The sequence below is a fragment of the Bison bison genome, unplaced genomic scaffold (assembly GCF_000754665.1).
Source record: "Bison bison bison isolate TAMUID 2011002044 unplaced genomic scaffold, Bison_UMD1.0 scf7180017864330, whole genome shotgun sequence".
Lineage (NCBI taxonomy): Eukaryota > Metazoa > Chordata > Mammalia > Artiodactyla > Bovidae > Bison > Bison bison.
The window spans coordinates 4,329,597-4,346,083 of record NW_011494902.1 but is presented as its reverse complement, the minus strand read 5'-3'; the positions used below and the strand labels follow the sequence as shown (position 1 = coordinate 4,346,083).

Here is a 16,487-nt window from a genome sequence, read left to right as displayed (position 1 = left end):
TTTATTTCTTTGAAGAGTGACTATCATTGAGGGCAAAACTCCAGTATAAAGGTGAGAACCAGCTGTAGACCGGCAGTTGTTTTGCATCTAATGAGAACAAAGGCCACTACATTATGCAAACAAAATGATGCCTCCCTGCTTAGGAGAGACACTAACATAGCATCAGTGTGTGTCAGAAAACTTCTTCCTGCAGTGATCTTTATGGTAAAGTGGTCCCTCCTTTCTTGGGAAAGCTCCAGGCAGTACAGATGGGTGGGGGGATTCAGAGACACATGACCTCCACAGAGCCCTGTGCAATACAGAGATGCTAGAATAACAAAACTTAGAGCAAAGATAAGATCATTCTGATTTTTGGAAAAGTTTTTTTTTATTCAGTGTTTAAGTAAGATTAAAAACTACAAGATTTTGCTTGCAGCTGATGAGCAAGAATTATCATCTGGCTGGCTAGTTAAAATGCTCTCAGAGTCAGATTACTCAGTGACATAACAGTTACCTTGTGTTGGCTTAGGGATTCAGAGCAAAACAGCCCTGAACAAATGTATCATCTGAGAGCATAGGGCTAAAATGGGCGTATGAAATACTGAATAAGAAAGCTGATAAAGGGAGGCTGTTACAGACTTTTTGATTTTTTTTTAGGCTTCTAGCAGTTGGTTACCATATACAAGGATCCAGCAGCCAGTTATCTGACCTCTTGTCTGAGTTAAACAACTTGAACCCACTAAGCAGGAATAGAGAGACACTTTGTAGATGAGCTGGAACACATAAAGCAGTCCCACTTCTCCAGCAGAATTTTAGTTGAATTAAATCATAAGAGAAACAATGATTTTTGCACATATTGTACTTGTCGCACTACATCTGTTGAGTGGAATTCCCATTCCAGGTGTTGTTTTCATCTTCACCATCGTCTTGAGTCCTCAATCTATATATCTTGCCTTCCTTTTTAAAGTCTTCCCCCCGTTTCTCCAGCACTCTTTTTCTGACTGGTTCCCTGATAAAACAGAAGAGGGAGAAAAAGGAAAATGATAAAAAATGAAAACAGCAGTAACACAAAGTCTTCTCCTTTAAACTGCCATTAGTACAAAGACAACTATAGTTTAAGGAAAGTCCATGGGAGATCACTGTATCTACGAACGCTGACTTGAATTTGGTGCTTTTTAACTCCACCTGTTCTCTAAGCCAAACCAGTCAAATGCTTCCCATGTCCATGTATTTTTTGATGACTTACTAAGTTTTAGAACAGTGGGACTGTCTGCCAACTAAATTGCTCCTTTATTATTTATGCAAGTTGATATATCTACTAAAATATTTATAATTTACACGGCACCCTAGTGGTTATCACAAACTCCATTCATAGCTTAATATATGGAAATGGTCAGTTAGCAATTCTTAACTCTTTTAAAATCTTTAAGAGTGATTTATTTCTACATGGACAATTAAGAACAAACCTTCTTCATCTAAAAATGGGAAGGAAACAGGTGAAATTTAAACTAATACATTCTCCAATACTAGAGAGGGAAAAAAAAAAAAGCAATAATGGAACACAAAGCTTCCCCCACTCAAACATTTGTCCCATTCTTTGCCCCAATGCAAGACCTTTTCCCTTATTTGAAGTAAGTTTTTAAGACCCATTCAGCAAGCTCTTTCAGGATGAAATGCTTCCACTCATGCTCAGTAGGAGTTCTAAAATTCAGACCTAACAAGACCTAGTTTGAATGCTGCTCTGTAAGAAGAAAGAATTTCTCTGTGTCCTCCTCACTTGAGTAATGTACTAAGGATATAACTGGTCTTCTTGCATAATAGTTAAGAAGGACATCAAGATAAAGACTGTATCAGCCCAGCAACAATATTCACTCAAATCTTCATTTAGACAGTCAGCAGGACACAAAATCAGGGATCTCCTTAGAGCAGACAGGGCTTCCCAGGTGGTGCTAGGGCAAAGAACCCCCCTGCCAATGCAAGAGACATGAGACACCTGAGTTCAATCCCTGGGTTGGGAAAATCCCCTGGAGGAGAAAATGGCAACCCACTCCAATATTCCTGCCTGGAGAACCCCATGGAGAGAGGAGCCTGGCGGGCTATGGTCCATGGGGTTGCAAAAAGTCAGACATGACTGAATTAACTTACCACTCACAACTGACAAAGGCAAGGGTTTTCTTTAATTATCAAAGATTGGTGTGAGGATTTGCTATTAATGGCCCAATAAAGTATTGAACAGCAATAGGTATATGGTGTAATAAATTATGCTATTAATTATTAGAAGGGGGTATAATCTTAAATTTTAAGAAAATACTTCCTGTTAACCTCTTTCAAAAATTTAGAATTTTAACAGAGGTGTGAGCTAAGACCATTAGTGCTGTCTACTAGTATTACCATTCTAACCATGGCCATGTGCAATAAAAGTAAGGCCTCTTGGTTAAGGAACCAGTCCAAAGTAACTGAAAGAGACACCATTTTCAAGTGAATATACACTTTCCTCATTTTGGTCTTCTCTAAATGACCCAGAGAAGGCAGTTAAATTATCTAGAGCACAATGATCCCTCTAAAAGTAATCATGTGCGATGACTGTAAGAAATTAATGGAATGAAGTATCTTGTCAGACAAGATATGGCTAACAAGAAAGATACTGCTATTTAGACCTGAAAAAAGTATATCTTTTATTATGGAATAAGAGAATCCAATAAATGAAATAATAAAATCAGTAGCAGTGAAGCTGCTTAGCATGGAATAAATTTTATAGAAAGAGGGCTGAGAAAACTTAGGTAAGGAGTTTCCCAGGTGATACAATAAAGCTTCAGAACATGCTGGGTTTTCCCCTTTACATAGAAAAAAGGCAAAGTATCTATAAATTTTTTTTTTCAGTTTGAATAAGGCATTGGGCATTACTAATATATTTTGCAAATGGGGAAAACACAAATACCTTTTTTCTGAGTTGCTAGATGATGCAAGGTTTGAGGTTTCCAAACTTGCTGCTCTCACCGAGGTCTGTGCAGGAGGAGGATTACTAAATAAGAAGTTGCTTATCAGTCTCCAGATGGCAAGGAATGGGTAAAGCACTGTCCCCAACAATGTCCAAAAGTCTCCACTGGAAGAATGTACCATGGATGTAGTTGGTCTTCCTGCCTAAAAACGAAGAAAGAAACCAAAATAGACTACATCAGCCCAACCACATCACACACAAGGTTCTAGATAAACTTTTTATCTGGGAAAGTCCTATGGATTTTACTTTACTGCAATAAAGTAAAATTGCCATCTTTTGCTATTTTTCAAGTGTATATAAACTTCAAGGAACTCCTGGAATTCTTTTCCTTTTAAGGAGTAATCACAACATAGAAACCAGAAAGTAGTTCTCAATGAAATGAAACAATTATTTTGAAGACAACTAAACTTTTGTAATGAAGTTAACAACTCTGATTTTAAAAGTCTATATGATTTTAAAAAAGAGAAAGGTTTCAAATATCAATGACTCCACAAAATCCTGAGTACTGGAGGACTGTTTTAGGTTTGAGGCCCTGCTTTCAGTTGGGGTAAACTATAGTCATCCACCCTTATCTCAGGGGATACTTGCCAGGACCCCCAGTGGATGCCTGAAACCATGGATCATACCAAACCCCATATATACTACTTTTTTTCCTTTACATACATACCTGTGATAAAATTTAATTTATAAATTAGGCACAACAAGGGACTATCAAAATTGCCAGCATCACCAGTATTGAGCTTTGGGGCTATTATTATATAAAATCAGAGTTACCTGAACACAAGCACTGCAGTATTTCATCAGTCTTATCGGATAGCCAAGAGGGCTGCAAGGTGACTAATGAGCAGGTAGCATATACAGTATGGATATGCTGGACAAAGGAATGATTCATGTCCCAAATGGGACATGATTTCCTCACACTATCACAACGGTCCGAAATTTAAAACTTATGAATTATTTTTAGAATTTTCCATGTAATACTTTCAAAGTGCAGTTGCCCCTAAGTAATTGAAAGCAGGGAAAGAGAAGGGGCAGATTTGGGGGCACTGCTGCTGCTAAGTCGCTTCAGTTGTGTCCGACTCTCTGCGACCCCACAGACGGCAGCCCACCAGGCTCCCCCGTCCCTGGGATTCTCCAGGCAAGAACACTGGAGTGGGTTGCCATTTCCTTCTCCAGTGCATGAAAAGTGAAAGTGAAGTTGCTCAGTCGTGTCCAACTCTTCGCAACCCCATGGACTGCAGCCTACCAGGCTCCTCTGTCCATGGGATTTTACAGGCAAGAGTACTGGAGTGGGGTGACACTGCCTTCTCCCTTGGGGGCACAACCATACGCTAACCAAGCTATGGAAGACCCAGGCTCTCATCCCAGCTCTGGCACTTAAGGTGGCACATTTAAATTTTCTGGGCCTCTTTTTTTTTAATATCAGAGATTAAAATGTTGTTAGGATTAGTATGTTTAAAACTTAATGTGATTTTTATGTTAAAACATTTTTTTTTAATTGATAAACTGCAATCATACATAAATACAATGACACCAAGTCAGCAGATTAGACAGATGAGGGAAGAAGTTGAAAATGTGTTTAGTGTGTTTAGTCTTTTACTAACGTTACAAATATAAAGCCCAGGATAATGGAACAATAAATTAATCTAATATTTTTGGATACTTTGGATTCTAATTATCCACAGTATATTTTTTCACTTTCCCTTCCTCTAATTATAAGAAAAAATCAACAGCAGAACAGACAGACCTGTAAGAATAGAAAAAATATACATGCATATACATACTGGCAACAGTACCACTGAAGCACTTGGGGCAAGTTCCAAATCCAATAACTTCTTTTTATAATCTTCTTTGGTAAATTCCCTCCTGGGAAACATTGTTGCTAATGAAAAGTTACCGTAAGTGTTGCCAACAGTCTGTAATATAAAAATAAGTTTTAAAACCTTACAGTTGAGCCTTTTTAAACTAAGATACTACAAACTCATACACATTCAAAATGACTGATTTAAAAGTTCACTTAAATATAAAATCAAAACATTCATAAAAACTCTGTGCTTTAAAAAACAGCTGAAGGCTATCAAATACAAATAGTACTTAAGAGCTTTCATAACAAAATGACCACAAAATATCAAGAATATGTTTTCTAATAGCAAGACTAAATAAGATGAATAAAAATGAACAATTACATATCTTAACTATGACTACAGTTTGCAATTAAGAATTTCCACTGTTGTTTGTCAAACTTATGTTAGTATCTCACAAATACCCATTTAGGTTATAGGTATTTCATATTAAAAACATGAAAAAATTCTAAAATGAAAAACTAAAATTAAAAATTCTGGAACAGATCAGAATTTCCCTCGTATTATTTTTTTATATATATATATATATATGGCATGAGTTTTTGCCTCTTCCTTGACTCAAAGAGTAAATGGTCCATAATCAACCCATATTACACACATAATCCAGTCCTAGGAATTTACAGTGGGCAAGCAACACAATCACCTTCACGCTGTTAAGTCACCTATACTTGTAAAATCTTTCAAAGGGAGAATGTAACTTTTTGTTTTTTGTAATATTTTACTCTAGGTCATATATATACATATACACACATATATATACACACACAGACACACACACCACCACCCCCCGCACCCCCTGACTGTTCTCACTCAACATCAGGTCACTAAATTAGATCACTGTACTGAGGTGAAGTTCTAACAGGACTGATGCAATCAGAGATCTCTCTTTACTCCTGTGATTGCCTCACTTACCTGTGGCAGAAGCAAAAGACTCAGGCCAGGGCAGGCCATTTGAGGAGGCCCCAAGTGGGGCCCCAAGGCAAAAGTGGAATGAAAAAGGCTATGTGGAGTGGATCCTACTATTAAGCTTGGTGAAAACAGTTAATAAAATAAGTTTATTGTCCAGCCAAGCTCACCAGTGGAAGAAGCTTTTTAGGTATCCTTTTCCTGGGACCTATTAAGTGACATAGCCGACTAAATGCAGAAGAGATCTAGCAGAAAAGTCTGAAACCTAATTTCAATCTTGAAGTGATACATGAAATACTGGTACAAGCCTCATTTTGAATACATAATCTATCAGAATAAAAAGTAATTGGAAAGTACTCATATCTTATTTTCTAAGATGTTTATTTCACACCCATTTTGTTCAGATTTTGAACAAGGCTAAATTCTGGAAGTAAATTCCTGAGGAAGATACTTGTTGCCAAAAACAGATTGATTATTGATCTTTAGTTTGACCAATCAGCAGATGGTGGGAAGATTGCCAGTCCCACAGCATTCTAAGCAACTTGCAGAAAATTTGCAGAGAATCAAGAAAAACTGCATCTTTTATTGAGGACAGCTCCTTTAGACTTCTGGAAAATCACTTGCTTTTCATTCCTCCAGCTGAATGTACTGAGCAGTGAGAAAAGTTTCCAGAGTCTATTATACGGTGTCAGCAAATCCCTCTTTTCATAGAACAAGCAGATATGCTGTTCCCATATGGCACTCATACATGACGGAAGCTCCACAACATCCCAGAGGCATCTTGTGCCTCCCTCCTGGGGATAAGTCATGACTTACTCATACTCTTCCAATTCTGCCTGGAAATTTTTCCCTCTTACACTTAATAACCCATTCATCGACCTTCATTACAATTCATGACATAAATTTACCTGTGCAGCAAACTGTCTAGCTTCTTCTAGAGGAGCATCAGAAGGGAATTGATTTGTAAAGGAAGAACCATCTGGAAGACGGAACTGAATTCTCGCAACAGTGCTGTAAGAAAATGAAAATTAAAAGTCAGCATCTTTACCTCTACAAGTTCTCAAACTGTAAAACTAGGAGAAGATGGAAGTAAAACTGTGTAATGAAAACAGGAATTTATGGAGAGTGAGGGAGGGGAATTGGAGAAAGGTGGTCAAAAGGTACATACTTCCAGTTTAAGGCAAATAAGTACTGGGGATGTAATGTACAATAGGGTGACTCAGCTAACACTGCTGTGTGGTGTAGGGAAAGCTGCTGAGAGTAAATCCTAAGAGCTCTCACCACAAGGAAAGGCTTTTTCTTCTTTATATTGTATCTCCCTGTGGCCCTTGTACAACAGGGGTCTGAAATGCACGGGTCCGTGTGTAGGTGAAATTTTTTTCAATAAACTGCACTATCCATGGCTGATTCAATCCACAGATGCAGAACCACAGATATGGCGGGCCAACTGTAAAGTTATACGTGGATTTCTGACTAGACAAGGGTGGCGCAACCGTGGATGCAACCCCAACTCTTGCATCATTCAAGGGCCAAGTGTATATGAGAAGATGGATGTTAGCTGAACATGTTGTATCAATCACTTCAAAATATATGTAAATCAAACCATCATGCTGTATTCCTTAAACTTATTCAGTGATTATGTCAAATATTTCTCCAATTAGAAAAAAAACTTTTACAGTAAAATCTGATTATTTTTAGCAACAGTTATTTTGAAATATAATTCACATAAAATTCATCCTTTTAAAATATACAATTCAGTGGTTCTTAATATAGTCAGAGCTGTGCAACCATCATTGATTCCAGAATATCCTTATCCTTTAGAAAGAACGAAAGCCCATCAGCAGTTAGTCCCATTCCTCCTCTCCCTGCCCCTGGCATCCCACTCATCTGCTCTGTCCTTCTGGATTTGTCTGTTTCTGGCATTCCATATAATGGAATCGTAAGATGGGTGGCTTCTGGGTTTTGTCATACAGCATTTTGTTTTCAGGTTCATACATGTTGCACCATGTGAAAATACTTCATTCTTTTTTTTGGTGAATAATATTCCATTGTATGGGATATATATCCATTCTTCAGTTGACGGACATTTTAGTTATTAGCACATTTTGGCTATTATGAAGAATGCTGCTATGAATACTCACATACAGGTTTTTGTGTGCAGACTGTTTTCAACTCTCTCGGATGTATACTTAAGAGGAGAATTGCTTAGCATTTTGAGAAACTGCCAGGTTGTTTTTCCCAAAGTGGTTGTACCATTTTATAATCCCATTAGTAATGCAGGAAGCTTCCAAAATCTCCACATTCTTGCCAAGACTTGGAGATCACCTTAAATTGACGCATCCTAGAAAGTGTGGTTTTGATTTGATTTTCCTAGTGACTAATAATGTGGAGCATCTTTTCATGTGCTTATTGACTATTTGTATATCTTCCCTGGAAAAACATCTCTTTAAATCCTTTCTCCATATTCAAATTGGGTTGTTTGCTTTTTGTTGTTGACTTCAAGTCTTCTTTTTATATTCCAGTTACCAGTCCCTTATCAAATATATGGCTTAAATATATTAAGCCATATAATTAAATATTGGAGAAAATTAAATATTTTCTCCAATTCTTTTTTTTTTTTAATTGCACCACGTGGCATGTGGGATCTCAGTTCCCTGACCAGGGATCGAACCCATGACCCCTCCAATGGAAGCATGGAGTTGTAACCACTGGAGCACTAGGGAAGTCCCTCCAATTTTGTGGGTTTCTTTTCCCTTTCTTGATATCTTTTGAGGCACAAACGTTTTTAATCTCGGTGAAGTCCAACTTCTCTGTTGGTTTCTTTTGTCACTTGTGCTTTTGCTGTCTAAGAGGACTGCCTAGTCCAAGATCACAAGAAGTCCTTATTTCCTGCCCCCAACAAGAGTTTATACTTTTTAACTTTCACACTTAGGTAGATGATCCATATGGTGTGTGAGATAATGGTTCAAGTTTATTATTTTACACCTGGATATCCACTTGCCCAAGAAGCATTTGTTGAAGAGACCATTCTCTCCCCCATTGAATGGTCTTGGTATCCTTTTCAAAAATCAACTGATCATAAAGATATAGGTTTATTTCTAGAGACTCAAAGTCCTCTTATAGGCATACCTCAGAGATGTTGATTCCACATCACTACAATTAAGTTATCACAATAAAGGAAGTCACATGGAATTTTTGGTTTCCCAGTGCACATAAAAGCTATATTTATACTATACTATAGTCCAATAAGTGTACAATAGCATGTGTCTAGAAAAACCATGTACATACCTTAATAAAAATACTTTATTGCACAAAATGTGATCAACTGACAACACAGGTTTGCCACACAACTTTGGATTTGTAAAAAACTGCTATAAAGCATTAGCACAACAAACCAGGTATGCCTGTACATCAATCTGTATGTCCATTCTTATGCCAACACCACGACATCTTGGTTGATGTACCTTTGTAGTTAAGATTTAAAATCAGGAAGTCTGAGAACTTTGTTCTTTTTCCAGACTGTTCTGGGTGCCTTGCATTTCCATATAAATTTTAGAATCCGATTCCCGCAAAAATTTTGGCAAAAAAAACCCAACTGGGATTTTGATAGGGACTGTGCTGAATCTGTAAATCAGCTTGGGGGTAAATTGCCACCTTAACAATATGAAGTCTTCTGATCTATGAAAACAAAGTATCTTTCCGTGTATTTAGTTAGGTCTTCTTTAACTATTTCAATTATGTTTTCTAGTTCTCAGTGTATAAATTTTACACTTCTGTTAAATATATTCTTAGGTATTTGATTTGTTTTGGAAAATAGTTCTTAAAAAGCCATTTTTCTGGGCTTCCCTGGTGGTCTAGTGGTTAAGAATCTGCCTGCCAATGCAGGAGACATTTGAGTCCTGGTCTAGGAAGCCCCCACATGCCCTGGGGCACTTAAGCCCATGTGCTACAACTACTGAAGCCTGTGCTCTGGAGCCCCTGCTCTGCCACGAGAAGCCACTGCAATGAGAAGCCTGCTCACCACAACCAAAGAGTAGCCTCTGCTCACCACAACTAGAGAAAGGCCATGTGCAGCAATTAAGATCCATCACAGCCAAAATAAACGAATCAACAAACATTGTTAGAGTAATTTTTCTGATTACAAAAGTAATGCTTGTTAATTTTCTGATATGGAAAATACAGAAAAGTACAGAGAAGAAAATAAGTATTAATAGTAATCCTACTAGCAGTATGTACTAGAAATCTGAATTTCTGTCTTTGCAACATACTTCTGTTTGAGGAACTGCCTTATCCCTCCAATATGTCACCCATTCTGGTATGATTATCAGTAATATTTCTCGTATCTCCTTCACCATAGGAGTGGGCATGTCTACTATCCCAATCAGCTAGCCCACACATGTGACAAAGTGATTGGTACTAAGATGGCCCATGTGACCCAAGCAGGGCCAATCAGAATTCTCAGTGAATGAGAATTCACTTCTTTCCTCTCTAGGATCAGAAGCTCAAGATCAAGAAGGTGCCAGGAGGCCCTAGGCTTTCCTGACAATATCTGAAGAGTTTCTCTGAGAATAAAGCTAAAACAGAAACCAGGAGACTAAAAAGAGACAGAAAAAGTCTGATGATACCCTTTAGGTTCCTGGATCTAGCGATGCCTAACCAAATCTATCACTGTAACTCCCAGGGGCAGAGCCAGGGCATTCCCTCTTCTGCTTAATCCTATTTGACTTGATATTCTGACAACTGAAGAATTCCGTACACATGTCACTGTTGTTCAATCTCTAAGTCATGTCCGACTCTTTGCAACCCCATCGATTGCAGCACACCAGGCTTCCCTGTCCTTCACTGTTTCCCAGAGTTTGCTCAGACTCATGTCCACTGAGTTGGTGATTCCATCCAACCACTTTATATCCTCTGTGAGATCATCACTGTAACCATTTTGATGAACGTGCTTTCTGTCTTTTGAAAGAGATTTCGGCTTTCTTTAAAACATCATGTATTTAGTACTGTAAGTTTGTACATTCACATTCAATGACAAATACCATTGGCAGGTGCCAACTTATCAGTATATTCTTCTGAAACTATTTATTAAGCCACAGAATAAATCAGTTTTAAAGAGAAGCCCACAACTGCTTTTCTCCTTAGCCGCCACATACATCCATACGCTTTAGCAAGAAATAAAGTACCTTCTTTCTTTTGTGGAAGTCTCTCTCTTGATTTCCATCTCTGCCTGTTTGGCCAGCAGGGCGGCAGCTTTAGCAGCTTCTACTTCCTCCTTTGTCTTTGCAAACCGAGCAGCTCTCTCCGCACGGTCCTTGAAAACAGTTGTTAGATATTAATTATCTTTCACTGCCAGAAAGATCTAGTTACACATTTCCAACATATGGAACACAGATATGCATGAATTCCTTAAGACCATACATGAACTTCATCACGCTGGATCTGGCATTTTTTAGTTTTATCAACTGTCAGGAACCACAGTTATTGTTAAACAAACAAGGACTTGATTTTGGTCACTATCTCTCAAGCCTGGAACAAGGTCAGTAGATAATATTTACTGAATGAATACATGAACAAACAATATTAAGAAAGGAGGTTTTCATATGTATTACAAACGCTTAATTCTAAAACCAACTGATGCAAAACCATCCTAAGCTTCATGTGCCTAAATCCTTTGAATGTCCTAAAAAAGAATGCTTAGCACTAGAGGAGACTGTGAGGGAGCAAATTCTTGGCTTCTTCCCTGGGAATCTTGAAAACTATCTTTGACTACTGATAAAATTCATAACATAACATGGAGAAAAATTACTTCAAAAGATTATCTCAGTTTTAATCTTAACTGTATTTTAATTAGACAATTTCTAGTAAAAGAAAACTGAGAATTAGTACTCTCTGAGTCACTAAAATCCACTATTTCTGTGTACCCTGTCTGGTAGCACACCAAAACCACTGTGCCTGGGAAAACAATTTCACCAACGTTCTAGAGTCAAGCATTAAAAATAAACAACACTCACCAGAGCAATCTGCTGTTTTATACGCTCTCGAGCTGCCCTATCTTCTGCCTTTTCTCTGTTTCTTTCCTCTAACATTCTTTTTGTTAATTCTTCTTCTTGCTTTCTTTTATAATCCAACATTTCTTTTCCAGTTTTCCTCCTCTCAATTTCCTTCTTAATCTCTCTCTGAATTAAAGAAAAACTAAGTTTTATGAACCAGAAACAAAAGTTAATAATCCTCTGTGAATACCATTTTGTACACAGGGTGTAGGCTACAGCTAAAGGAACAGAACAACTTCACAAAATGTAAGAGTCTAGTAGAATGTATTAATAGCGTGGGTCAGTGGTCAAATCCTATCAATTTATAAGTCTTTGCCAGTGGTTTTGTAAAGATTATCATGTGGTCAATGTAATTTGGAAAAAAAAAAAAAAACCAACAGAATTACAGGTTGTCCCTCCAAGGACAACAAAGTAGTCATTTATTTGGCCTGAAGATATAACCTTCATATATTAGAACCCCAAAGAGATGATGAAGTTTAGGTGCACAGTGTAATAAAAATGAATGGTGAACTAGAATACAACACCACCAGAGGAAATATTCAGCAAAATGTCTACCCATTTCTTTTTCACAAAAAGGAACTAAAACTTTGATCTGCATCAAATCAATTTTAATTCAAGTCCCTTTATTCTCAGTGTAAAAGATTCACTGCAAAGGGAGAAAAGATGGTCTAATTTATTCCTAGCCATTTCCAAATATCACAACAAAGTGTACACTGTGACTTTACGACAGAAGACTGGTAATGCCCCTTACTGTGCTGCAACGTTGAACTACAGGACCAGGGAGTCATCCCATGTGCCAAGCTAAATAAGAAATCAAACATTCCCTCATGGAAAGCAAGAGGAAAAAATACTAGGCATATCAATTTACCTGTTCTTCCTCTTTCCTTTTCTCTTCTCTTCTTTCTTCAAGTTTTTTGGTTAGTCTGTATTTTAAAAGTTTTAAAAATACATTAAGAAAGTTTAAAAAAATGCATTAACTGAGAGACATTATATTGAAATAAATTACATTTAGAAGATTTCTTTAGCTAAAAACTGGGGAAATGTGGAGGCAAACAAAAAAAGCTCCTAAAGGCTAAGCAACAACTTCTCTACCTAGCCCCTGGCCCTGAAAAAAATCCACAAGAATCAGGGGGAGCCATAAGAAGCCTCCCTCCAGCTCTAAGGGCCTTACCTCCTACATACCACTAGAGTTCCCTTTCCTCACCTGATTTATCGGATACTGTTTTTTTTTTTTTTGGCTACACCATGTGGCTTTTGGGGTCTTAGTTCCCCAATTAGGGATCAAACCTGAGGCCTTGGCAGAAAAAGCACAGAGTCCAATCCAGTGGCCCACCAGAGAATCAGATATTGATTTTAAAATGTCTTAAAATATATATATATATAAATCAATGACTTAAAAATGCTTTACCTCTTACATAGAAGAGGAATATAGCACAGAATTGATAAAAGCAAAAAGCTGAAGGCTAACATTTATAAAGACCAGTAACACCAAAATTGATTTTGAACTGTGAGAAATTCATCAATTAAAAACTAATGATTCTGAAAGCAGACAGTGGTAATGGTTCCACAACCTTGTGAATATATAAAAACCCACCCAATCTGCATACATTTTGCATTTTATGGTATGTGAATTTTATCTCAGTTTTTAAAAACTAATGGCACTTTTTCTCAGAGGGGTTTGGGTTGCACAGGCACATGCATTTGTTAAAACTCAGCTGAAGAGCTCAGCCAGAAATCTAAGGGATGTTCAAAGATGATGGTTTAGAACCCCAAAGAGATGATGAGGCTTAGGTGCAGATGGTGAGAAAAATGAATGGTGCGCTAGAACGCAGCAACACCAGAGGAAAAATTCAGCAAATGTCCACAGGTTTCTTCTTCATAAAAAGGATGTCAGAAGGACTTAAGACCCAACATGAAGGGGTTCTGCTATAAATCTAGAGTATTCTGTGCACTAAAAAAAGTTACGAGAGAAATGAACTGAAACACTTTTAAGAGGGAAAAAAAAGGACCCATGAAACATCTTACTACTAAGGGAAATTATAAACTTGAATAACCACTTTGGGAAACTGTTCAGCCAGCATCTACAACCCAGAAATTCCCACTCCTGAAAACATACCCGAAAGATACATTCACCAAGACATGTAATAAAAGAATGTTCACAGCAATCCTATTCATAACCAACTCAAACTGAAAATAATTCAAACATCCATCATCAGTAGAATAGATAAATAAATCATGGTATAATCAATACACAGTCACTACAGCTATACAGTTATGAGCAACAATTTGAAGTGCTTATATGATTTAATTATGTGATCATGGCTCAAATTTTTGAAACGTCAAGCAGCTAATAGTTACTTCCCAGTGAAAACTGTTTCATTATTAAGATCTTTTCAACATTTTACCTAATTTAAATATTAGAATTCCTTTTTAAAAGCTTTTTTAAAAATTGGGTGTATGTATCTTCTAAGAGCACTTTGAAATTTTTTTTCCAGTTAAGGAATCTCAAACAACTCTAAAACCACTCTGTCCTGACCAGGCTAACTATAAAAGTAATAATGTTCAATGAAGAAAATGGGCCAAAACAAAGAAACCTCTAATTCCAGTTTCACAGATACTAGTATAAGCATTTTGCGCATGTCTTCAAATATCTTCTGGGGTTCATTATCCTATGTAACACATACACACCAGTATGTGTACATATTGTTATTTTGTAATTAAAAATGGCTTATTATATTCTACTTGCAGAACCATATAGGCAGACACTAGTAGACATCCCTTTATGTAAGAATGGAAACTATTTGGGGGAATTCTCTGGGAGTCGACTAGTTAGTACTCTTAGCTCTCACTGCCAAGGGTCTGAGTTCAATCCCTAATAGGGGAAAACTAAGATCCCACAACTCATTTGGTGTTTAAAAAAAAAAAAAAAACAGAATGGAAACTATTAAATAACAGAAGCTCCCCTTTCCCACAGCAATTAAATAGCACTTGATCCCACCTCACAATAAAGGGCTACCTTTATTGTGTTTCTTCATATTCCCTCCAATTCTCGAAATCCTTTCCTGAGTTTTCGTTCTCACTTCACTCTAGGATCCCAAGGTGATACAAGTAAGGGTGCATGGTGAGGGATGTGGTGTTAGTAAAGTAGAGAGAAACAGAGGAGGAAGAGCCTCTGAAACTCTCGTTCCCTACTGCTCTTCTTCCAGACACACACCATTTCTCTCCACTGTGAGAGGTCTATCCTGCCGTGCACCACCAGATCCTGGCCCTGCCACACTCATAAAGAACAATCAGAATCAAGGGAGGTTTTGCTAAAATGAAGCTCATTTATACTGAACCGTCCATGAACTAACCCAAAAACTCAATGACAGCAATCATTATGAATCTTGGTTCCCCATAATATCTACGTCAACAAGAAAATATCAAGTCTAAGTAGTTTTTCTTAATTTCCATATAACACTAAGTGATTTTTAAGTCAAGATTTTAAAATATTCCTGCTTATCCATTCACCATTAACTCAAGTACCTTTTAAGAATCATAGTATAAGATTATGATTTGATAACTACTGTAATATTAGAAAGTACTAAACTAGAAGCCACAAAAAGTCAGAAATTTGATTATCAGACTAACAGCACGTGATACTTAATAGACAGCCACATATGCAGAACCCAGACTCAGTGCATAGTCATAAAATTGGCTGCCCATCTGGAACTTATCCTGTGACACAGAGAGATAAAAGCAGAAGTGACAGATGGAAACACATATACCAAAATACTAGTGAAAGAGGGACTGTTAAAATTATCAGACCTAAAGCTGACCAATGACTTCAGAGATATACACAAGTTCTTACTTCTAGAATATATTTTCTATGGATACAAATAAGCTGGTCAAGAAGTAAAAAATTTCAACCTAGAATTTTAAAATTTTTTGTAATTTTAGCCTAAATTCAAATTAATGAAGTAACCCAAATTCTAATTAATGAAGTAACTGAAAACCACCGTCTATTAATAACAAAACACTGTGTCTAAAAATAAAAGCAAACCTTTCCACTCTGACGGTGAGGTCTTCAGTAGATCTCTGATTTGAACATCCACTAGGCTCTTGAGACACAGTGGTCTGGCCTGAACTTTCTCCTCCTTAAATAATAAAAGAAAAAAAAAAAGAAGAATGCCAATTTTTAAAAAGACATATATCTTTTGGGTTACAACATCTGTTAACAATCTTGTTTCTTAAACGTATTTTCCCTAGGGATGGAGTAGGTGATAAGAAATAAACTATTACTAACTCTGCAAGTTTGAACCTGGAATAACAGTATATAAGTAGGAAATAAGGCAGTTACTCAGCTGAAAGCCACCAAAATAAAACACGCAGAAATATTAATCTGGCAGGAGGGAATATAACAAAAGCAGAATAGCATGCCCTAGCCAGGGGCAGGTTCTGCTCGAAAGCAGCAGGGTCCAGTATCTTTGGTATCCATTAGGGCAGCCACTAGTCAGTCACGTGTGGCTACTGAGCACTTGTAATAAACTAGTGCAGGTCAGAGACTTTTTCAACTGTATTTAATTTTAATTAAAAATGCTACATGTGGCTGTGGTTATGGTATTGAAGAGTTCTAGGGAATTTCCTGGTGATCCAGTGATTAGGACTCTGCAGTCCCACTGGAGGGGGAACAGGTTAGATTCCTGGTCCCAC

The 16,487-nt window shown here is 37.3% G+C and overlaps 1 protein-coding gene across 1 annotated transcript in view; it reads right to left on the bottom strand.

The window, feature by feature from the left end:
* Positions 1 to 342: 342 nt before the first annotated feature.
* UBXN4 (UBX domain protein 4) overlaps positions 343 to 16,487 on the bottom strand; it is a 30,111-nt gene continuing 13,966 nt past the window's right edge. Inside the window, exons 6-13 of the mRNA XM_010853667.1 lie at positions 15,838 to 15,931; positions 12,664 to 12,718; positions 11,757 to 11,921; positions 10,929 to 11,056; positions 6,654 to 6,756; positions 4,762 to 4,893; positions 2,918 to 3,120; positions 343 to 988 (exon numbers count right to left, since the gene is read on the bottom strand). Coding sequence (XP_010851969.1) covers positions 850 to 988; positions 2,918 to 3,120; positions 4,762 to 4,893; positions 6,654 to 6,756; positions 10,929 to 11,056; positions 11,757 to 11,921; positions 12,664 to 12,718; positions 15,838 to 15,931 — 1,019 coding nt within the window. The 3' untranslated portion in view covers positions 343 to 849. The remainder of the gene's footprint in view (positions 989 to 2,917; positions 3,121 to 4,761; positions 4,894 to 6,653; positions 6,757 to 10,928; positions 11,057 to 11,756; positions 11,922 to 12,663; positions 12,719 to 15,837; positions 15,932 to 16,487) is intronic.